Source organism: Phoenix dactylifera, chromosome 4, assembly GCF_009389715.1.
Source record: "Phoenix dactylifera cultivar Barhee BC4 chromosome 4, palm_55x_up_171113_PBpolish2nd_filt_p, whole genome shotgun sequence".
NCBI classification, from domain to species: Eukaryota; Viridiplantae; Streptophyta; class Magnoliopsida; order Arecales; family Arecaceae; genus Phoenix; species Phoenix dactylifera.
In genome coordinates this window covers 17,245,995-17,269,910 of record NC_052395.1, presented here as the reverse complement: position 1 = coordinate 17,269,910, position 23,916 = coordinate 17,245,995, and the positions used below count along the sequence as shown (strand labels likewise).

The window sequence follows — 23,916 nt, the reverse complement described above, 5'->3', positions numbered from 1 at the left end:
AGACAGAGATAAGAGGGAGCGCTAAAAGCCAAGTGTGCGAAAATTTTAAAAGCCTAGAAATATGAAAGAGAGCCGGCTATTCAGTCGGAGTTTGCCTCTTAGAGAGAGAGAGAGAAGTCAATTTCATATTAAGAAGTGGAATACTAAAAAATGAGTTTTTATTTCAAATCAAGAAGTAGAATATTAAAAATTTGAAAAAGAAAATAATCGACCTAAATTATGATAAGCTAAGAGATTATGTGCTCCATTGAAGCATTATTTGAGACCCAAGGAAAGGTTGTATCCCCCTCCTCAGGCCCTCCATGGATTACTGAAGAGTTCTCTGGTTCAAGTTTGGTGATTGCGAACCCTTCTCCAAGGCTTACCCCAAACAATTGTTCTGTAACATTGCTTTTCATCGGTTCTACTTCTTCCAATATGAAAACTCCATCATATCTATGAGTTGTTGACATTTTAACAATGTCCATGGATGCTGTCTAAGAAATTTCATATCTAATGGTAGTAGCAACACGTATGTTGTTTATTCTTCCACCAAGAGTGGGTGCCTCGCAGCATATGACAGTGGTGCAATGTGACACTTCCATCCAAAGATCAACTGCTACATCCACCAATTAACTAATACTAGGATCACTTAATACATTGATATATATATATATATATATATATATATATATATATATATATATATATATATATATATATATATATATATATATATATATATATATACACACACACACACACACACCTCATTAAATTAAAGTTACCAAAACTAATTCCTAGCAATGCCCAAAAGGCAGGGTAACAAAAATTGCACATGTTTCAGCTCTTTTAAGTCAGAATCTGGGGCAGTAGACATGGCCAAGGATTCTTCTTCAATTTATTCCACTGTTGAGATACTGCAAATAAATAAATAAATAAACAGGTCACGCGACTTTATGCCTCAGTAAAAAAAAAAATCAAATTTCAGTCAATCCATGAACAGTTACTCTGAAAGATATGTTACACTGAAGATTGAAAGAAAAGATTTTAGCGGAAAAAAAAAAAGATTGAAAGAAAAGACAGAACAAAAAAACTTGACAAAAAAGATGACAAAAGTACAAATGCATGATAGCCAAATAACAAGACCTCTAGAAGGCTACCAAGAGATAAGCTAAAGCCAAATGTTCGTCATCTGAGGGTAATCCTCCACCACAGAAGGGGAAAGTTTATCTGTTACAACCCACAAAAATCAGAGTTTTGTTGGGACAAAATCTATGCATCACCAAAACCCTTTTATTTTATGAGAAATATGATATGGATGCCACCACCAAGGTTTGAATACTGGGCATCTCACAAATGGAGAGGAATGCCAACCAGCTGAGCTAAGGTTGGTTGGCTCACAATCAGTTAATATCATGGTATGCTGGACCAGTCCATACTGGCCGGTACAGGCCGTACCGGACTGGTCCGGTTTCTGACCAGTCTAGTTCAAGCATGGAAAAAGAGCCGAAACCGAGCGATACAAGCCCGGTATCAGTGACCGTTTCACATTGGTACCCGCCCTTGGCACCTGCACGAGCTAGGAATCGCGCCTGCGCGCGTATGCACGCGTTTTTTCGTGTGCGCTGCGCGTTGGCCGGTTCAGTACTGGTTCAAACCGGTCCAAGCTGGAATCCTACCGGTCCGGTAGGCGATCGGTATGCCTACCGATACCAATACAACATACCTTGGTTAATATCACTTGCAGAATGATGCGATTGATAAAAAGCTAAATACAGAGCTACAAAGAGGACAAAGTATGTCAACTGAAAAAAAAAATAATATTAAGACCTCATCTTGTCTCCCAAATGAGAGCTTGATATAGAAACCATAACATAGAAATAAACAATAAAAGGGAAATAGATTTGAGTGGTGAAGATATGTTTGGTAGTGTAGCTCATTATCAAAACTAACGTTTCAAAGGCAGGTTTTTCTCATGTACCATCAATAAAGAAGCTTTTATTTATGTAGGAAGTTAAATCTGCCTAATAAAAATGGAAGAAAACAAAATGAAGCATCAAGCATATTGATCATTACAATCCACAAACAGACACGAACATATCATGCAAACAACAAAAAGAAGTAAACTGCTATGTGCATTACTATTATGATAACTATGCTTTGGATGGTAACACCTAGTGTGCTTTATGGATGCCTAGTTAAGCTACCTACATTATCATATCCAGCTTCAGCGAGCAGGGTGATCAACAATCATTTGATTCACAACCATTACAGCGGTTACACTGCTTGGAGATCTCATTGCTTCATCTATCCTCACCATGGACTTGAATGAGGCTCTCAGATGTATGCATTTCAGTTGGAAGTATAGGGCCATTAGCATCTCTCTTATAGGTTTTTCTCAACAGCAAGGTAATTGTACTTATCATATTGTTGCATACATCATCATCATCATCATCATCCAAGCTATTTTCTTGAAAAAATTGTGTTAGTTATAAAGCATAACTCAAAGTCGACAAGCCTCCCCATAGAGATCAATATAATTTTAGAACTTGTTATAAACCTAATATTGCCTATTTAAGAGTTGGAGAAGCTTAGGCAAGAAGGGCATGCCACAAACAGAAAAGGCCAGCTGGTGGGTAGAAAACTAACCTATACGTGACACCAAGTCCCATATATTGTGTCAAAGTATATAGGTAGGATTAATGTCTTACTAATGGATATATTTTTGCATTTAAACCTTGCTTCTTGAATATCAATTTATATTTAGATATAGTTCGATAAAAATGTGAAATCAATCATGATGATCACCCAAAAACCCATAATAAGTGATACTTAAGATTTGAGTAATAGATTAGAATTTTTTTGACATTATAAAAAACTAATGTTCTTTGACAAGATTTTTCTTGTCTGAATGATGAGATTCGTGCCCCTACAATCTTTCTTACTAGTGCAACCCCGTCAAGGCTTGCTCAGCAACTTGCCGAGAATTCTCTTTCCCACATACAAGAGTTCTGAGCCTCAACTCATCTTTCAAGTTTTCCATCAGAAGTTGTACAAAAAAAATCTCCAACTAATATATGACACAACCATTGGTATAGTTCATGTGGGATGTTGTTTCTAGTTATTTTCTGGTGCTTACCTTTCTAATGGAGAGGTCCTAGCCATTAATGAATGACCAGAGAAGCAAATTCACAAGGTTTATACCCATGATAATTCAGCTAGGGGAACATTCTGGAATATGGGAAATGCTGCAAATGTGTGGAAAGAATGCTTAAAAATATAAAAGAAATAAAAAATTTATACTCACATGTAAGCATCAATAACAAATAACAGATAATTATGGAGATAAATGAAACAACATCAGCTAATCACTATTCCAATTTTTTTTTTTTTTATCCATGAACATTTGATATATGTGAAATAACTGATTATTAAAAAACTTTTGCAATAACTCATCGCATGAAAACTTCATAAATTATTTGAATATCCTCAAGACTACTGTATCCATGTGGTAATTGTCTGACTGATTTATTAGGAAAACTCCAGATAGTTGGTATTATCTATTGGTCTGAAAATGAGACATCATCAGCCTGACTGGGTACAACTTTACCATCGTATTCTGAAAGAGACTCTACATGACTTCATCAAAGTCTTTTCCAAGAGTTTGGTGGAAGTCACTTCTTGCTCGAAAATAGGAAGCATGATTAACTACAGTTCAAATACTCTAGCTTTGGTTCAGAATTCAAATATAAACATAATCGGAACTTTTATATATTGTATATGCCATTCTTTTTTCTCACACTAGATGAATTTTTTACTTGTAAAGTTCTTATCCTTACAACATAGAATACAATATCAGAGATGGTGGATCATAATCCTTATCATACAGAAGAAATTGGATTAGATAGATGGTAAGCTTGCAAATAAGACTCCTATAGTAGTACAACATTTTTGAGCTTTAATACATCAGAATATGATGTTCTTGTAGGCGGTGAAGATTGGCTAATTATGTTATTCAGAAGTTCCACATACATAGGCAGTTCATCATTGAGTACAAGTATATTAGCCTATATCATTATCGTGATGCATTTCAATTCAACAACAAACACATGCAATCACAGAATGAATATATAATGCAAATCAGTGGCAGCACATCATGATCAATGAGTTGGATTTATGATCAAAGGCAAGCAGCAGTAAGCACCGCAATTTGTCCTTCATCAAAAGCAGTTGAAGTAAATCTATAAGGATTCTGATGCCAAGAGCAAAACCATTTAATAACTCTGTAAATTAGCTTTCAAGCGCATCAAGAATAATTCAAAAGAGAAATGTGGATCAAATACCTGAAAGTCATGTAGTGGTCCATTTCTTAGTATATTTTATTTCATCTTGTTTGGGTAGGACACAACTTATTATAGGAGCATACAGTGACATCTAATAAGATGCTTTAGGTAGTTCTCAGCCCAGCAGGATTAGATGGATTGTAATCCACTGGTCTAAAATTTTTAAGATTTACTATTTTCATCTCTTTGAATGATTGGTTCAGGATTTATAAAGCTAAGATTTCAAACAGCTAGGACAAAGCCTAACAGTTATGGTTATGCAACACTCTTCTCCTCTTCAAAGGGAGCATTGTAAGGTTGATGATGTTTAATATCTTTTTAATTGAATTGCATGTATCTTTTTAAAGCTTTTACGTGAATTGTGTAGTCCATCATTAGGTGAGAATTTGAGATTGAGGAGACCACAGTCGTTTCACTCTCTTATTCTTTATACCCTAATTTATCTTCTAACTTTCCTCTGGTTTCTTACTGTCATTTGGTAACGAAGCCTTGCTTATCTTTATATTATTGGGCATTAGAACAGGTTCATTTAGCATGCATCATCTGAATGTAAAGCAAATCTGTTTTTTTCATGTTTGTGTGAAGCTTTTTTTTTGTACTAAATACAACTAAGAGGCGGAACCTAATAAATTTGCAACATCAAAATCAAGAATCGCCGAACCGGTATCGGTAGGCATATCGGTCAGCCACCAGACCGGTTCGAACCGATATCAAACCGGTACCACTGGTTCGGCCTCCAAAAGCCCAAAAAAAATTGGCCTAGTTAGTACCGGCTGGTATGAAAACCGGTACGGGTCGATTCAGACCGGTTCGGACTGGTACGGGCATGTACCGTTTTTTAACACTGAACCTGACCGGTCAGAGACTGGACCGGTTCGGTACGGACGGAACCGGCCGGTGCAGGCCAGTTCAGCATTTCTTGGTCAAATACAATCAAGAGTTTTAAGTTGTTAAATGTACCTTTCCTCCTCAATACATAAGACAGAAAAATGTTTAAGAAGATAAATGTAAAGCGTATAAAGATTGTTTTGATGTGATTGAAAGAAATTGCTAGCTTTATGACTCATGATCCTATAACGAAATCTTCTCAAGGGAAGTAATACGGGTTCAAAATATTGTCTAGAGTTTTACAATATTCCTGGCACATTTTTCTGGTGGTCCATCTGCCTCAACCAAAAGAAAGCTTTTTCCCCTAGTCCATTCCAATTTCTTATATTAAACGTAATACTATAATTCCTCTTTCACCTATGGTTTGTGTTTTTCATTTCTCTCCAATCTTTACCACTTTCCATGAACCAAACCCATAAAATAGACAGCTCTGCAACTCTTGCAACATATGAGGATACCTCTCACCAACCTCTCATAAGCCCCAGCCACACCATGCTAAACATGACGAACATTTGTCCTTTCAAAACCCTAGATCAAGTCAAGATTAGTTTTACTAATGCCAGCAATCATTAAAGATGATCTGCTAAGGCCTAAGTGAGGATGAAATGAGCATAAAAATCAGCCATGAAGTGCCTTGATCATCATTCGGATCAATGGGGGGCTCAAGTTGCCAGATCAGCAAGTGATCAAGCTATTTCAGAACTCATCAAGTTGCTAGACCCATCAACAGAGTGTAATGCAGGATCAGAAGCATCAAATGGTCAGTTAGGTCCAGCAAAGGAGGATGTGTGCCCTCAAAATCTTTGAGGAGAGGGACTTTAAGCAAAATTTTAGTGTTTTGAGTCTTATTTAAGCTCTGGACTCCCCAACTTATATACAATGCCTTTTCTTTCTTTTTGCCTATTTGTACCTTAAAAGTTTTAGGTGTAGTGGAATTTTAGATCACTTAAGAATCGTCTATGGAGTCAAATTATGTCCTAAGAGTCCTACAGTAACAACTAACAATAGGCAAGATGGGGTTTCTTTTAAAACTGGGCAATAGTTTCTTAGAGTCTCTTTAAATAGAAGTCCATATGGAGTAAAATATTTTTAAACGTTATTGGAGATTGTAAGAAAATAAAGAAGCCAAGATTTAGTTAATACCCCCCCCCCCCCCCAACCAAAAAAACCCTTTTTGCCTATATCATTTTTCCTTCATTATTATTTCCCGCTGCTACTGTCTCTTACTTTTTGTTTATTGCACAGCAGATCAGTTTCATACATAATTCAGGCCTCATCTAAATCAAGACCTTTTTTTACTTAATTTTGATCCTACAGGAACCTTAGAGATCTTTTCTTTTTCCTTTCTTTTTAGGAGAATTAGACGGGGATGCCACCACCCGGATTCAAAATCCAGGACCTTTCCCATGTCGAAAGGGATGCTACCAGCTGAGAGTCCAAATGGCTAGCAACAAGATCTTTACCCTCATTCTTTAAGACTTTTTACTCACTAGTTTCATAAAACCCGCACTTTATTGTAAAATTTTGCAGAATTGTTTCCCTGTTACCTGAAATTAAATTTTTGATCAGAAGAGAATCAAGTCCAAGTCCTAAACCTCTAAATTAATCTTCTTAGTATCTACCCCCTTCTCCAAACTCTAGGGCAGACAGGAAAGCTTCCCTATTTCCTATACTTCATAAAATTGTCTGTTTCCATGCTGTACCATAATAATGGACAGCAAGTGAACTTAATCCTAGGATTCTATACCTAAGGGTCCATTATAGGATCCATTAATTGACTTAATGTCTTGCTTATTAAGCAATATTTGCATATCATCTCATCGATAAACCATGGTCGACATATGTGAGTATCGGGCCGCCAGATGGGCCGACCTGGACCGAAGTCGGCAGCCCATCTGGAGGCCACTATCCGTTGTTTCAAGGGGAGGGAAGAAGTGGATATACGGTGTTCAGTCGTCAAACCCTCCAGAACCCACCCTTCTATTAACTGAACCCAAGTCACTGTTCCTCCCTCACTATTCTCCTCCTTCCTCAGAGGTCGGGCTCCCCGTCGGTGATGCCGGAGAAGGTGCACGCGGACTCCTCCCCGGAACTAGGTGAGCCTCTCGTTTCTTTTTTTTTCCGTAGCCTTCTTCCCTCCCGGTTTTCTCAGAATAACAGAGAGAGAAAGAAAGAAGGAAAGCAAGCAAGAAAGAGAGAAAGAAAGAGGGAAAGGGGAAGAAGGGAAGGCTCACTTTGTGCGGTCGCGAGCGTCGCCGGCGCCGCTGACCCTGGTCGTGAACACTGCGACGCTGCAGCCCGGCCGTGAGCGCCGCAGGCTCGGCCAGGGTCATCCCGCGGCGCCGCCGGTTTCTTCTGGTGTGTCTCCCCTCCGCGGGAGAAGAGAGGGCCACCACAGGCGCCGCCGGCCTCAGCCAGCCCTCCCGAGAGCTCCATCGCCCCTCCTCCCAAGCTCCGGCGTGAGAAGAGTGGGAAGGTGAGAGGAAGAAGAGAAGAGAGGAGGAAGGAGGATGCTTCGGGAAAGAAAAAGGAAGAAGAGAAGAGGAGGAGGAGAAGAAAAGAGAGGGAGAGAGCTACGGGAAGAAGAAAAAAGAAGGAAAAGAGGATGCTTCGGGAAGAAGAAAAAAGAAGGGAAAAAAAAAAAGGAAAACAGGGAAGCTTCGGGAAGAAACAGGAAGAAGGAAAGAAATAGAAAAGAAAAAGAAGAAAAAGAGAAAGCAAAGAGAAAGAGAAGAAAAAAGAAAAGAAAATAAAAAGAAGAAAAAGGAAAGAGAAAGAGAAGAAAAAAGAGAAGAAAAAAAAGAGAGAGAAGGCCCATCGTGGGCCGAACTGGGCCAAGCTTGGGCTCTATTCATTGCGGGCCCAACTTGGGCCCAGTTCAACCATGTTGGGCCCAGTTGGGGTCGTACCCCTTTGTGGGCCCAACTTGGGCCCACTTCAGCCTCGTTGAACCCTATTTGGGCCGTACCCATTATGGGCCCAACTTGGACTCAGTTCAGTCGTGTAGGGCCCTGTTGGGCCGTGTCCAATAGTATTTTAGGTTTTGCTTCGCCCTGAAATTAACAAAGAAATTAATTATATCTGAACAGGTGCAATTGATCCGTTTGTTTGAACTGGGATTTACGCAAGAAAAGGTAAGTAATTTAATACTTCAAAGTGTATCTTACAAAGTATTTGATAAAATAATTATTAGTGATTGAATCTTGAGTTATATTTTGTACCCAGCAAAATGGGTCATGCATGTTAAATATCATTTGAAATTTATGTTATATGTTATGAAATCTGAAAAATGTGACTGGGCAAATGATGAAAAATCTATTTTGTATACATATATGTATTCTCAGCGTGGCTATGATCTGGCCCTGCCAATGGGGATTATTCGTTGGCCCTGTCGACTTGTATCTGTGAGAGACCGGTTTCGAAACCGTATCACCGGTGATTAGAATAGTGATGTTTGGATACCATACCACCGGTGTTTAATAATAATGGGGTTTGGACACCGTACCACCGGTGTATAATAATAGTGGTGTTTGGCACTTTGTGCGACCCATGCCACTGGGTTTCGTAGCCGTAGCCTACATATGCTGGGATTTCCATATCAGAGTTTTTGTGAAAATGATGAGTTTTGAAAAGAAAAAAAAAATGTGCTTATCTGTGATTTAATTTTCAGTCATTATTTTGTGTTTTGATTAATTATCTGATATGCTTTGACCCCACTTTGGGGTATTATATTGCTTACTGGGCTAGTGTAGCTAATTATCCTATTTTATTTATTTTTTCAGATCCAGAAGCTTAATCGCATGGAATTGGGGAGTGCGATAAATTTTGAAAGTTTTTGCTAAAATTAGAATTTTGGTTAGTCAAACTAAAATATTTGAACTATGTTGATATATGCAAATTTTGGAAACTCTGTAAGATTGTTATGTATATATATGTATATATATAATGCTTAAGCAAATTTTAAGCATTTGTGATAGCTTTGATATGTTCCAGTGCCTTGCGCGCCTGTGCAGTCCACCACACGGGCGTGCGGCGTCCGCCGCGCTCCGGGCTCGGGGCGTGACAGATTTGGTGGTATCAGAGCCTAGGTTTTAGGATTTCTAGGATCCGTTGGAAAGGTTGAGAGATGGGTAAGATTTAGACAAGAGGATAATATTATTTGCTTTTTGTTATAAATATATTAATTGAAGAAAATATTTTATTAATATTTGTTATAAATATATTAATTGAAGAAAAAAATTTATGTTAATCTCATCTTAAATTCTTAACTGCTAGGTAACCGTAAACAATATGGAGGATGAAAGAGAAATAAGGGTACCTTCCTCGAACCCCGATAGCCAATCAATTTCACAAACTATTCTACACTCCGTAGCAACCCAGGCAGACCTGGCAGGAGTGTACCAGTTAATGGCACAACTGCTTCAGCAACGGCAGCAGATGCAGTTGGCTGCCCAACCTGTATAGCCAATGGATTCCTATTACGAGAGATTCCGTAGGCTGAATCCACCGATGTTTAATGGTGGATCCGATCCCATGACAGCTGAGACCTGGATCCGGAAAATGGAGAAGATGTATCAATTACTCCAATTTTCCGAGAAGGTAAAAGTCAGACTAGCTATCTTTATGCTAAGGGGGAATGTTGAGTTTTGGTGGTCTGCTATGGAGACAGCATATGAGGTCAACGGAATGACCTGGAGAGATTTTAAGAGGTTATTTTATACTCAGTACTTTTCGGACTCAGTCAGGCAAATAAAGCAGAATGAGTTTTTCATTGCTGACTCAATCCGAGCATATGACTGTCTTGGATTATGCCAATAGGTTCAATGAGCTGGGCCGATTCTGCCCCCAGTTCATGGAGGACGATACGAGTAGAGCCAATCGGTTTGAACAAGGGCTTAGATATGGGATCAAGTTCCGGACATCTTCACAGTTAATTACCAGCTATAGGGATATTTTGGACGGAGCCTTGAAAGTGGAGGCTGAATTGAAAAGATTTGATAGATTAAGGGCTAACCCGATGAGATCTAGATTAGCTAGAAGTCAGAGTGGCAGGCCATGGGATTTCAGGGACACTCCAATTCAGAAGAAGCCCAGGGCCCGCACTTACTCTGGCAGATCCCATAGTGGGCCCTATCGGAGGAGAACGAGGGCATGTTATAGTTGTGGGCGGACTGGACATCTGGTATGTGATTGCCCGAACAAAAGGAGGCATGAGCCCGGACCTCCTGTACCTGGTGACCAAAGGCCAAGAAGCAATGCTCGAGTTTTGCACTGACCCACCAAGATGCCAGTGCCAATGACCGGGTGGTGACAGGTACATTACCAGTCAACTTGGTTGATGCCTCTATTTTGTTCGATTCTTGCTCTACGCATTCTTTTGTTTCAGTTAGTTTTTTTAGATAATTACACTGCATACCTGAGAAACTAGAAGAACCATTGCATGTTACTACACCCCTACAGAGAATAGTAATTGTTGACATTAGGTACAAGAATTGCATAATTCAAATAGGGGTAGGAGAGCTAGTGACAAATCTTATGCAACTTGACATGCAAGACTTTGCCATCATTTTGGGAATGGGCTAGATGTCGTACCACACTTATATTGACTGCTACAGTAAAAGAATGATATTCTAGATACTTGAAGAATCAGGGTTCTTCTTTCAAGGTGATGCACGCCTGCAATGTAGTTCATCATTGCATTTTATTTCTACCCTGAAAGCCATGAAGGCATTAAGAAAGGGGTGTAAGACTTATTTAGCCTGTGCAATGGGTACCCGAAAAGAGACCAAACTGAAAGATATTCCAGCAATAAGGAATACCCGGATGTTTTTCCAGATGGATTACCGGGATTACCCCCTAATCGAGAGGTCGAATTCGCCGTCGATCTCATGCCAGGAGTAGGACCTATTTCCAAAGCTCCTTATCGAATGGCCCTGTCGAGCTGAGGGAATTAAAGATCCAGCTACAAGAACTCCTGGACAAGATGTTTATCCAGCCTAGTGTATCTTCGTGGGAGAGCCTCTATCCTGTTTGTGAAAAAGAAAGAAGGGAGTAAGCAGCTGTGTATCGATTATCGAGAATTGGACAAGGTAACAATAAAAAACAAATATCTTCTGCCCCGGATTGATGAATCTTGTAAGGTGTATACGAATCACAAAAGTCTAAAATACCTCCTTACTCAGAAGAAACTCAATATGAGATAGAAAAGATGGTTATAGTTGATTAAAAAAAAAATTATGACTTGTCCATACACTATCATCCGGGAAAAAGCTAATGTTGTGGCAGATGCACTGAGCAGAAAAGCTTCTAGTAGTATTGCTGCTCTACTCACCTTCGAGAAAAGCTAATGTTGTGGTAGATGCATTGAGCAGAAAAGCTTCTGGTAGCATTGTTGCTCTACTCACCTCTGGAAAAAGCTAATGTTGTGGTAAATGCACTGGGTGGAAAAGCTTCTCGTAGTATTACTGCTCTACTCACATCTTAGAAGGAAATCTTAGAAGATTTAAGGAGAGCAGAAATCGGGGTATGTTGGCATGATCTTGATGCGCGTTTAGCAAATCTATATGTCCAACCTATCTTGATAGAGAGGATCAAGATTGCTCAAGCAGATGACCCTCAGTTGCAAAAGATTAGAAGTGACATTGAGACATGTTCTCAGTCAGAGTTCAGACTTCATGAGAATGGATCATTGAGATTCAGAAACAGAATTTGTATTTCAAATGACTGATTTAAAGAGAGAAATTGTACAGTTTGTAGCTCGGTGTTTGCCTTATCAGCAAGTTAAGGCAGAGCACCAGAGACCGGTAGGATAGTTGCGTTCCCTTTCAATTCCTAAATGGAAGTGGGAACACATTACAATGGATTTCGTCTCTGGATTGCCTCGTACTCCTAAGGGTTATGATGTTATATAGGTGATTGTAGACAGAACGACTAAGTCGGCATACTTATGGCATTCAAAGTGGGAATGACACTAGAAAAGTTTGCGGAGCTCTATATTGAGCAGATAGTGAGGTTGCATGGAATACCCATATCCATTGTTTCCGATAGGAACTCGCGGTGTGTATCTCACTTTTGGGGTAGTCTGCATAAAGCTTTGGGGACCACTCCCAGCTTTAGCACAACTTTCCACCCTCAGACCGATGGCCAGTCGGAAAGAACCATTCAGATCTTGGAGAATATGTTGAGGGCTTGTGGGATTGATATGAGAGGCTACGTGGGAACTGGAGGACAAGATGAAGGAAAAATATTCAGACCTTTTTGAAACCTAAGGTATGTTAAATTTCGAGGACGAAATTTTTTAAAAAGGAGGGGAGAATGTGAGTATCGGGCCGCCAGATGGGCCGACCTGGACTGAAGTCGGCAGCCCATCTGGAGGCCACTATCCGTTGTTTCGAGGAGAGGGAAGAAGTGGATGTACGGTGTTCAGTCGTCGAACCCTCCAGAACCCACCCTTCTATTAATTGAACCCATGTCACTGTTCCTCCCTCACTATTCTCCTTCCTCAGAGGCTGGGCTCTCCGTCGGTATCGCCGGAGAAGGTGCACACGGACTCCTCCCCGGAACTAGGTGACCCTCTCGTTTCTTTTTTTCCGTAGCCTTCTTCCCTCCCGGTTTTCTCAGAATAACAGAGAGAGAAAGAAAGAAGGAAAGCAAGCAAGAAAGAGAGAAAGAAAGAGGGAAAGGGCAAGAAGGGAAGGCTCACCGTGTGCGGCCGCGAGCGTCGCCGGCGCCGCTGACCCTAGCCGTGAACGTCGCGACGCTGCAGCCTGGCCGTGAGCACCGCGACCGTCGCAGGGAGCGGCCGCAGGCTCAGCCGCAGTCATCCCGTGACGCCGCCGGTTTCTTCCGGTGTGTCTCCCCTCTGCGGGAGAAGAGAGGGCCACCGCAGGCGCCGCCGGCCTCGGCCGGCCCTCCCGAGAGCTTCGTCGCCCCTCCTCCCAAGCTCCGGCGTGAGAAGAGTAGGAAGGTGAGAGGAAGAAGAGAAGAGAGGAGGAAGGAGGATGCTTCGGGAAAGAAAAAGGAAGAAGAGAGGAGGAGGAGAGGAAAAGAGAGGGAGAGAGCTACGGGAAGAAGAAAAAAGAAGGGAAAGAGGATGCTTCGGGAAGAAGAAAAGAAGAAGAAGAAAAAAAAGGGAAACAGGGAAGCTTCGGGAAGAAACAAGAAGAAGGAAAGAAAGAGAAAAGAAAAAGAAGAAGAAAAAGAGAAAGCAAAGAGAAAGAGAAGAAAAAAGAAAAGAAGAAAAAGGAAAGAGAGAGAAGAAGAAAAAAAAGAAAGAGAGAAGGCCCATCGTGGGCCGAACTGGGCCAAGCTTGGGCTCTGTTCATTGCGGGCCCAACTTGGGCCTAGTTCAACCATGTTGGGCCCACTTGGGGTCGTAGCCCTTTATGGGCCGAACTTGGGCCCACTTCAGCCTTGTTGAACCCTATTTGGGCCGTATCCATTATGGGCCCAACTTAGGCTCAGTTCAGTCGTGTGGGGCTCTGTTGGGCCGTGTCCAATAGTCTTTTAGGTTTTGCTTCGCCCTGAAATTAACAAAAGAAATTAATTATATCTGAACAGGTGCAATTGATCCGTTTGTTTGAAGTGGGATTTACGCAAGAAAAGGTAAGTAATTTAATACTTCAAAGTGTATTTTTCAAAGTATTTGATAAAATAATTATTAGCGATTGAATCTTGAGATATATTTTGTGCCTAGCAAAATCGGCCATGCATGTTAAATATCATTTGAAATTTATGTTATATGTTATGAAATCTGAAAAATGTGACTGAGCAAATGATGAAAAATCTATTTTGTATACACGTATGTATTCTCAGCATGGCTATGATCTGGCCCCACCAATGGGGATTATTCGTTGGCCCTGTCGACTTGTATCTGTGAGAGACCGATTTCGACACCGTACCACCAGTGATTAGAATAGTGGTGTTTGGACACCGTACCACCAGTGTTTAATAATAGTGGTGTTTGGATACCGTACCACCGGTGTATAATAATAGTGGTGTTTGGCACTTTGTGCGACCCATGCCACTGGGTTTCGTGGCCGTAGCCTACATATGCTGGAATTTCCATATCAGAGTTTTTGTGAAAATGATGATGAGTTTTGAAAAGAAAAAAAAAGTGCTTATCTGTGATTTAATTTTCAGTCATTATTTTGTGTGTTGATTAATTATCTGATATGCTTTGACCCCACTCTGGAGTATTATATTGCTTACTGGGCTAGTGTAGCTTATTATCCTATTTTATTTATTTTTTAGATCTAGAAGCTTAATCACACGGGATTGGAGAGTGCGATAGATTTTGGAAGTTTTTGCTAAAACTAAAATTTTGGTTAGTCAAACTAAAATATTTAAACTATGTTGATATATGCAAATTTTGAAAATTCCATAAAATTGTTATGTATATATATGTATATATGTAATGCTTAAGCAAATTTTAAGCATTTGTGATAGCTTTGATATGTTCCGGTGCCTTGCGCGCCTGTGCGGTCCGCCGCGCGGGCGTGCGGCGTCTGCCGCACTCCGAGCTCGGGGCATGACAACATAAGCCAAGGTTTACCCTTAATAAGTGTTGGGCATTACAATCTTTTAAAAAAAAAAATCACAGAAATGCCACACAATTTCATTGATGGCGTGAAGATAAAAGAGTTGTGAAAAGATAAATCTAAACCATGGTTTACTCTTAATAAGCTGGGAACTACCATCCTTTTTTTTCTTTTGTGTGTTTGTGTGTGTCTTTTTTTTATTTTTTTGCCAATAGAACTACCCCATGTTTCATTGAAGGTTACGAGCAGAGAACCCCAATGCCGAAAAAGCCAACCGGCACCACTGTATCAAACAAAAAAAACCTAATAAGTGGGTCATTCAGACCAAAAGAGCCCTTGCTCAGAAACAAGAGAAACCTCAAAGAGAGTCACAAATAGATTAGCATTGGCTGGCCAGAGATGGTGACCAATATAACAGAAGCACGGAAAAAGGGAAATTCTAGACCTAGGTAAAATCATCATATTCCACAAAACTAAGAATTCCATCCCATGAGAGGAGGATTAGGACACAAGGTAAAGAGGAGCTCATCATTTTTGAGACAGAGATCAAAAGAAACCGTGGATGATGATCTCAAAGAAAAAAGAGCTTAGGCTCATTTGGGGGTTGGACATGCACATTGGAAGGACAGAGGGAAGAGGAAAGTGATGACAGCTTTGCCTTGATCTGATGTGGCTGGTGACCTTGCCTTGATCCCCCTGCAGATGGCACATTTACCTTGACGTGCCAGTTGATCGTGGACGACCAGGGATGTGTTATTAGGAAAACTGTGGCATGGAGGTCAAAAAGGCTGGATGGGACATGTAAGAAGCAGAGGAACGGGAAGTGGGATTTGCTAACATTTAGAATTTGGGGAATTGAGTGTTTGCCGATTTGTTTTTTTGCTTTAGTTCAGTTATCTAGATATCTAAATCCAATATAGAGAATAACACTAAACCTATATGTGGATACAAATCCAAGAAATTTTATGGACTGTTATTTGGATCCATACTTGATTCTGGGCCGGATAGCATAATTTGTACTCATATTCGGCCCAGCTTGGATCCTGAACCAGATTGGAGCGGATATCATCCAAAATGTTTTTAGTCAAATCACTAACTCTCCAAGTAGGAATGTCGCTCATGACCAACAAGAAGATACATCAACGTTCACTTCCTCCTCTTAAGCATAACATTTTGATAAAATGATTCATATCTTATAACTAGTCCCTTGTCAAAAACTTTCTTGTGTCCCATTTTGCCTTTCAATGTAGGATGACCAAAGGATGATGCTCTGATACTAAAACTGATACAAGAAAGAACATGGAGAAAGATCTTTTATACTTTACAGTTTAAGAGATGTTTGGATAGCGAGAGCTGAGAAGTTTATTTGAATTATGAAGATCAGGTGTAGATTCTTGTTGAAGTCTTGAAGTAAACTAGAAAGGCCTCTGTTGGGAAACAAATTAAGAACAGGTATGGATAACAGGATTTTTATGATTCAGCTGGCTTACAATGCATGTTTTCTTACAGCATAGTGAACTGTGATTTGGGATGCCAAGTTGGTTAGAAAGTATAAGAATTCTGTTGGAACTTGAAATTTGGGTTAAGGTTACAGCAAATTGTTTAAAAGTAAACTATGACATACAAAAGGTTTCAAGCAAGGAGAAGAAAATGAGAAAAATAAACTACCAAATAGTCTGAACCTACTTCAGATCTAAGACAAGGGGAGTGCATTGATGTATCCAGCAAACAGGTTGCAAGCATGCCCTGAAGGCTACGAACCGAGCCCTGGATAAACTGTAATCAAACCAAGGAAAGACAGAAGGAGAAAAGGAGAAGAAATTTTGTTAATTTCAATAAAATGTGGCTTTTCACCACCTTATTTCTCCTTCAATATCTTCTTAAATCCTAATGTAGTCCTGTGGACAGTGAAAGAAATAAGAAGAAAAGATTGAATGATTGAAGAGCGAAAAACCAAAAAAAGAAAAAGCCTCTTGATCCATATGAGAGAGACAGTAAAGGCAGCTAGTTAGGAGGGAAACTTGCTCCCTTTTTCCTTCTCCTCCTCATTCCTTTCACCTATCATGTTTTCCCTTGTCTTCCTTTCCCGCTTTTTCTTCTCTTTTCCTTCCATTTCTCTCCTCCATTCTAAAAGGAATCAAAGGCCCCCTCAATCCACGAAAACAAGATGAGCGAGTCATTTACCCTCCTCTCATTCTCAAATTTGAGGCCAATGTGGATAAATTTTATGCTCCACAATTTATAAATTTGGACCACCTTAGCACCACAGGTCCATGATGATCTTTTAATTGCAACCTTTGGACCAGGAAAAAACCTAAAATCTTTACAAAATAAAAAAAGAAAATAAAACTCTAAAACAAGTACCCACTAAAAAATTCCAAAAAGGAAAGAAATAGCATATCCAAGTAGACACATAACAAGAAAGATTTTTACCCAAATAAATAAAGAAAAAGGACAAAAACATGCATAATTTGGATCAAGGACTGCCGTGCCGGAACTAGGGCCCGGACCGGTTGCCTAGCGGCACGGGTTGATAGGCCTCCTGTGCTATTCCGTGCTGGGCCCGTACCGACAAAGTAGATGAGGTGGGGGAGAGGGAGAATGAGAGAGAGGAAAAGAGAGAAGGGGGAAAGAGGGAGGGAGAATGAGAGAGAGGAAAAGAGAGAAGGGTGAGAGGGAGGGAGAGAGGAGGGCAGCGGAGGCCGGCGAGGGTTGCGGAGGGCCGGCGAGCCGCACGGAGGATGCTTGCCGGTTTCACTTAAAAATCTCGAAATTAAAAAGGGGCCCCCTCCAAGACCCCTGTTTCGAACGAAACAGGAGAACCGAAGGCGGAGCCCCTCCTCCGTACAGCTCGTCGGCCCTTCGCCGGCTAGCCTCCAACTCCCTCTCTCTTCCTTCCTCTCCCACTCTCTCCCTCCCCCGCTCTCTCTTTCTTTTCCTCTCTTTCTTTCTCCTTTCCCTCCGCTCTCTTTTGGTTGCCGAAATCGTTTCGGTTTGCCGCCGGTACGGCTCGGTACGTCTCGAACCGAACGGTTCAGGACGGTTCCGCCGGCCATGGTTTGGATACTATGGAGCTCCATCTATAGAACTGTTTTGACCTTCATGTATGACTATAAGACTCTCCTAGCCCAACATAGGATTCGTATACACTAGTCTTTCGCAAAGTAGGATCGAAATCATCTCCACAAAAATAGAGAAAAAAAATAATCTAAAAATTATAGAGTATTGAAACTAAATTGCCAAGTTGCTCCTAAAAAACTTGAAACTTGCTAGCAAAAAGTGCTCTAGATTTCCCGACCTCTCTTATCTTTTAGACTATTTACCTCTCTTCCATAAGACCTGTACCCTCTTCTCACTTAAATTCATCAGCCTTGGAACCTATTCCACGAACCAATAAAGAAATGAGAAAGTGTGCATAGAAGTATGAATAAAATCATGGAAAGGAAATTTTAACAATATCGACTTACTAAGGAAAAGGGGCCATAACAAATATCAACACCTTGCAAATATACAAAGGAAAACATCGCACTCTACATTGTAAAACCAACGTAGCGAAATCCTTGAAACTTGAATGTAAGTGATGCCTACAGAAGTGAGCATAAAGTTTTGCATAACATAAAATCATCCCGGTTCCAGTGGTTAATGTTATGCTTTATCCCACCTTAAGAATATTTTAAAAGGTAAAGAAGAAAAGGTAATCTTTTCGAGAAAAGGTTAACACAATCACGCCCAAAGAAATCTTGGTCATGATTTAAAAAAAATCCTAGTTCTGTTCTACCCAAAGTTATTGCAAGTACAAAGTCCTGAATTTTAAATTTCAAAATAGTTAACCTTCAATTCTCCTAATAAAGATAGTGCTTGAGTTAGGAGTAGAACAAAATATGAAGGCTGAAATTGCATTCTTGTTCATTAGTCCTTTTCAAAATAAAAAGGATACTCTATGATTTCCATGAGAAAAGAAGCTTGCTGACCATGGTCCAATGACAAGGAAGCATACAGAACTGTTAATACATTTGTTCACAATCTTTTTTTTTTAATCAGCAACATTTAACCAGCTCTATGGTCAATCATATACTTAAATCCACTAACTTAGACTGTAAAGAGTAAAAAAAAAAGATGTGAACATGCTGAGGGATGAGGCAGCAACAAATTAACATACATTAAAGATACTGCAAATATAAGAACAAAGACTAAAAACCAGTGAACCATAAATGAATAATATAATGAGTGCCAACCCAAGCCGTATGTGTGTCACGTCTATCACGTTTTTCAGCTTGACTTGATGAGCGAAGTAGGCTTTCCGGTCTTCCTGTACACCATTGAATAATAAGCCTCTTGCCAAGGATGTTCATGATAAATTGATTAAATAAAGGAAATGCAAATGAAGAACACTTCTGACTTAAGCAAGATCTCAAACGAATGCTTTTACCTATTTTGATAGTGGAGAAAATTCATCTCCATTAGGTGGCATCATGCACTCATCATCACCCTCCAAGCCAGCGGCTGCAGAAACAAGTGCAAGGGCATCCATTGGTCCGACAGTTGGTGATGCTAATAAAATTTAAAAAAACAAATCATCGTCAAAGATTAAAATAAATTAGAAAAGAACAAACTAGTTAGATCTGAACTGATGCCTTACCTTCAATTTCATCTTTTAGCCAATCCTGCGCACATATAATGCCTTGTACAATCATTGGGTCCATGGGACTCAGATACTGATTGAGCGTTCTAGCTTCACTGTCTAATGGAACAATTGACACAGGAATCGCCAAAATATCACGGGCCATTATAGAAAGGACAGGATATTTTGCTGCATTAAACTTCCACCAAGCTAAGATGTTAAAATTATCATCGAGACCTTCTTTCGAGGGATGAACAGATTCCTCCAAGTACATATCCATGTCAGATTTTGATGGTTGACTTGATGATGTCTCTTGAAGATACTGATCAAGTCCTCGACGTGTATCAGATAGTGTAATGCGATAGGATGTTTTAGATTCTCCCCCAGTTCCACTCTCAGAACTAGTGTAGCCACTAGTATTTCCTACATAGCAGAGGAGTGCTTGATTTTTCGAAGAATTAGCTGATTGAACTGCATATTCATTGTAAAGATTTATAAAACAGTTACGAATATTATCAATCCTTGCCTTGGCTTCATATGGATCGCTATAGATCAGCTTGAAGTAGTACTCGATAGACTTCATCTTGTATCTAGGATCTAAAATAGAAGCAATTGCCATTATTATTCGAGTCAAGTCCCAATATTGTTCAAATTTCTCAAGCATTTGCGCAGCCATTGACGCAACAATGGAATGTGGGCTCATGCACCAGGTCTTCATGAGCAAATGAATACCACATATATCATTGAAATAAAGATTGGCAGTTGGAACTCTCGTGGCTGAGAACTTCTCTATAACATGGTACAGCACCTCCAGACATTCAGTGACAGCTTTAGCATCAGTCCAGGCCTTGGAAGATAGAAAGTCTGTGAAATCAGTATCCCATTCTGCCAGACAAGGGAAAGCATCTTGATATTGGCATGCAGTTTCAAGCATCAAATAAGTAGAGACCCAGCTAGTTGGATCATCAAGAACTAATGGCTTCTCTGGGGCTCCCACTTGCTTTGCTGCCTTCTGAAATTTTATGCTTCTTTCCTGTGAGGATTTCACATATTGCACACTATTCCGGACTCTATCAGTTACCTCGCGTGCCAGTTCCATACTTTCTTGGACCATGAGATTCAGAACATGTGCACAGGAATGCACACAGAATAGATCACCATTAGAAAGAAGGAAACCTTTTGGCCGAAGAGATTTGAGCAGCTCTCTTGTCACTATATCACTGGTGCTACAACTATCTAAGACTATGCTACCTAATTTTCTATCAATATTCCACACTCGCAGCTTCTCCGCAATGGATTTACTAATTTCTTCCCCAGTCAATGGAGCTTCAATGGGTACAAAGTTGAGAATCTTCTTCTTAAGCTTCCCCTCATCATCCACATAGTGGCCCGTCATGCAGACATATTCCAGACCCTCGCCCGATCTCCACATGTCAACCGTAAGACTCACTCGACAAAGAAGCTTGTCAAGCGACTCATGCAGCCTAAGCCTCGCATTCTCGTAGATCTTCATGCACTCTGCTTTCACCGCGTCATAAGACGGCAACTTAAACTGCGGCTGAAGGTTTCTCACAAACGTTCTGAAGCCGACGTGATGAACGATGGAGAAAGGATAGCCATGCAGAACGATCATGCGGGCAAGATCCTGCCGACTCAATTCTTGGTCATACTGAGGGTGCTCCAGACCCGGGGCGCCGTCATTCTTCGCATCGGTCGACTTAAGGACCAGCCGCCGGACGACCAGCTTCTTCCTCTTTATTCGCTTGCTGGACATACAAATTCCCAGATGGTTCTTCAGATGCGTGGTCCCGCTCCGACTGCTCGCAGTCAGCTGCTTCTTGCAGTGATTGCAGATGGCGACGAAACTACCGTCGGCCTTCCGCTCCTTGGTGAAATCATTCCAGACGAGCGACCTCAGCTTTCTTGATCGAGGATTGTGCGGTCCGGTGGCGTCGGTGTTACCAGTTCCCTCCATCTCGGTGGATTGCGACATAACTGGATCATGAGACAATCATCGATGAAACCGAAAGAAAGCCCATTCCATTTCAATCAAATGCCTGCTCCGGATTCGATGATGCAAATAATTTACCTTACATGGAACGCTGCCCTCCAAAAACTATTTGCCCGATCCACTGCATTTCATTCAAATAAAAAAGCTGAACATTTTTTCTGAAATAATATTCGTTTCTTCATCGGCGGAAATTTAAAAGAGAAAAAAAAAGAGAGGAAAATCTAAGCCCCTAGGGAGCACAATGGGTTTATTTCGGCCCAGTTCAAGAAAATCCTAGGAATGAATTTAAATCCGAAACCCTAGCAGAAATCATCAAAGAACATCTCTAGAACCCCAGCAGAAGGGTACTAGAAAAGAAAATTTAGAAGAGAGATCGTGAGAGGAGGGTGGTCTGGGATCAGGGTTCTGTTTGAGAGGGGGATCGAGAAGTGGGGGAGAAGAGAATGGAAATTTAGGAGAGAAGGGTCGGGGTTGCGTTATCGGACTCACCTTCCCCGGCACGTGATGTGAGGGGCCGGCGGGGTTATCTGGAGAAGAAGAATCCGCGGATCCGCTCCGCAGCCTCAGCGCGCCTCTCGGTGTTTAGCAGCAGAGAGAGAGAGGAGGGCCGTCCCATCCACCCGCTCCGGTTTATCTTCATCCGCATCTAAACGGGTTGGATTCGACAGACGTATCCGGTTCAAATCCGATCTGCTTGCTGGATTTGATTTGGATTTCGGTTCCTGGTCTAACAAGGAAAACTCGACAGCCAGCCTGCTCCTACGGTTTGGATTCTTTATCCTTGTTGGATTTGATTTGGGTTTTGGATCCTAGTCAAACAAAGAAAACTTGGCGTTGAGTCCTCGCTTGATTGTTAATTTATGATTAGTCCAGGGGACTTGGCATATTATGTTTAGTCCCTTACAAAAAATAAACTCTGATTTCTCTTTCATACCCATTTTCTTCTTTTTGATAATGAAAAAAATTAAGCCACTCTAAAACAAATGTACCTAAATACATCTATCCAAGCAAAAAAAAAAATTGAGATGTCTATATAAATTATTCTATGGAAACAAATATATATATATATATATATATATATATATATATATATATATATATATATATATTTCCAATTATTATGCTAGTAATGAAGTTTGCATAGTGATCTAGTGTATAAAAAGGCCAATTATCTTCATGGCACCACTTCGCTAGGAAAAATAACCTATAACAAATTCTATTTCGATATAAGAGTTTATCAAGTTGTCAAAAATAAGTTTTAAGTATTGCACGAGGTGGGGAACGGAAAAAAGTAAGATGATTTGAATAGGAGTCTCCCAAATGAGAGAGAAACCATGCAGACCCTAAAAAATATTAAATATAATTTTTGATCTTGATATATCTTTTTCCTTTATGGACCAATCAAAAATGGCACTATATATAAATAGCTCAATCTCTATTTTTCCAACTTTTACTTGCATTTGGACAAATTGAGACCAATAGCCTTGTCAAGGTTAACCACAATTTTATTATTTAACTTGGCAATTGGAGACCTAAGCCGAGATTCATGCTAAATTGAGACCAATAGCCTTGAAAAGGTTAAACACGATTTTATGTTTTACAATTTAATTTTGAATCAAAGTAGATTTTGGTTGTCATGATTTTCTAGAGATGCTTTTGTCTAGAGTCAGACTCTTATGGTAAAGAAAGTTGATCACAAGATTTGCTATTATACGGAGATTTGATAGCATTTCCAAGAATGCTCATCCCATCTAAATATGCGGTTAAATCCAATATATATATTGCTTTATTTAGTATCAAATCTTTACTGGTAATGGCTGAAGCTTGTTTTTTTTTTTTTTTATTAAGTATTTTGGAGCCTCATTCCATAGATGTTTTGTTTGACCTCTTAATTGCATTAAGGTTGGTTCCAATTATTCCAGCTAATTAGGACATTTGCCTATCTAGTCATTATTTGGAATTATAGTACTTTTAGTTTCCTATTGGTAAGTTAGCATTGCTGTCCTCCTTCAGGAGATTTGCATAGATTTTTGTGTGAACTATGTGGATAACTCCATGTAGATTGTATTTGAAGGTGATGCATAACAAATCTTGGTCTGACTTTAGAGCAAAACTTGAATTCTCTACCATCATATATGCATTTTTCATTTACAGTCATATCACCTTTCTGGTCTGGAGCATGTCATCCTAACTTGAATGAAGTAAATGATTCTATTGCAAGTCAGCCATTGCCTCTTTTGTGGTCTCGACACTTGAATTGCATGCATCCTGCAGAATTCTCAAAGCACTCCGAACTTTTTTAGTTCATATGTGCAAACCATTTGCAATATTTAGGATCCACGGTTTTCAAATAATATGTCCAAATAGTTTTAAGAATCTTTTGTGTGCACCCAGTCTTTGTCTATATACATCAATCGCACCGTTATCTCATTTTTCACTTATCATATTAGCAAAATGATATTTTGAAATCGAAATATTTATATCACTTTAGAAAATATTATCATATGCATGAAAAAATTAAAAAAATAATAA

The 23,916-nt window shown here is 40.0% G+C and overlaps 1 protein-coding gene across 8 annotated transcripts; it reads right to left on the bottom strand.

Moving 5' to 3' along the window:
• Positions 1-723: 723 nt before the first annotated feature.
• Positions 724-21,997, bottom strand: LOC103708181 (zinc finger BED domain-containing protein RICESLEEPER 1-like). 8 transcript variants are annotated; one of them, XR_604256.3, is made up of 6 exons: positions 21,874-21,995; positions 21,463-21,505; positions 19,392-21,368; positions 19,182-19,303; positions 18,988-19,061; positions 724-899 (listed from the first exon to the last, which is right to left on the bottom strand). XR_604256.3 is itself a non-coding variant. In XM_026805049.2 (5 exons), exons 3-4 carry the CDS (start codon positions 21,364-21,366, stop codon positions 19,182-19,184), a joined length of 2,097 nt encoding a protein of 698 aa, XP_026660850.1. In that variant the 5' UTR covers positions 21,367-21,368; positions 21,463-21,505; positions 21,874-21,996; the 3' UTR covers positions 737-899. The 8 variants fall into 8 exon arrangements, 3 of the variants coding, with proteins under 3 accessions (XP_026660850.1, XP_026660849.1, XP_026660848.1); XR_003385917.2 differs by having other exon boundaries at positions 737-899; positions 19,182-19,255; positions 21,874-21,997; XR_005511568.1 differs by having other exon boundaries at positions 737-899; positions 18,988-19,057; positions 19,182-19,255; positions 21,874-21,997.
• Positions 21,998-23,916: the final 1,919 nt, after the last annotated feature.

Excerpts from the sequence above, each read along its gene's own strand:
- LOC103708181 (XM_026805049.2), bottom strand. The coding sequence starts at position 21,366 with ATGTCGCAATCCACCGAGATGGAGGGAACTGGTAACACCGACGCCACC. Across the intron at positions 19,304-19,391 it reads GCTAAAAGATGAAATTGAAG|CATCACCAACTGTCGGACCA; the intron begins GTAAGGCATCAG and ends AAATTTTATTAG.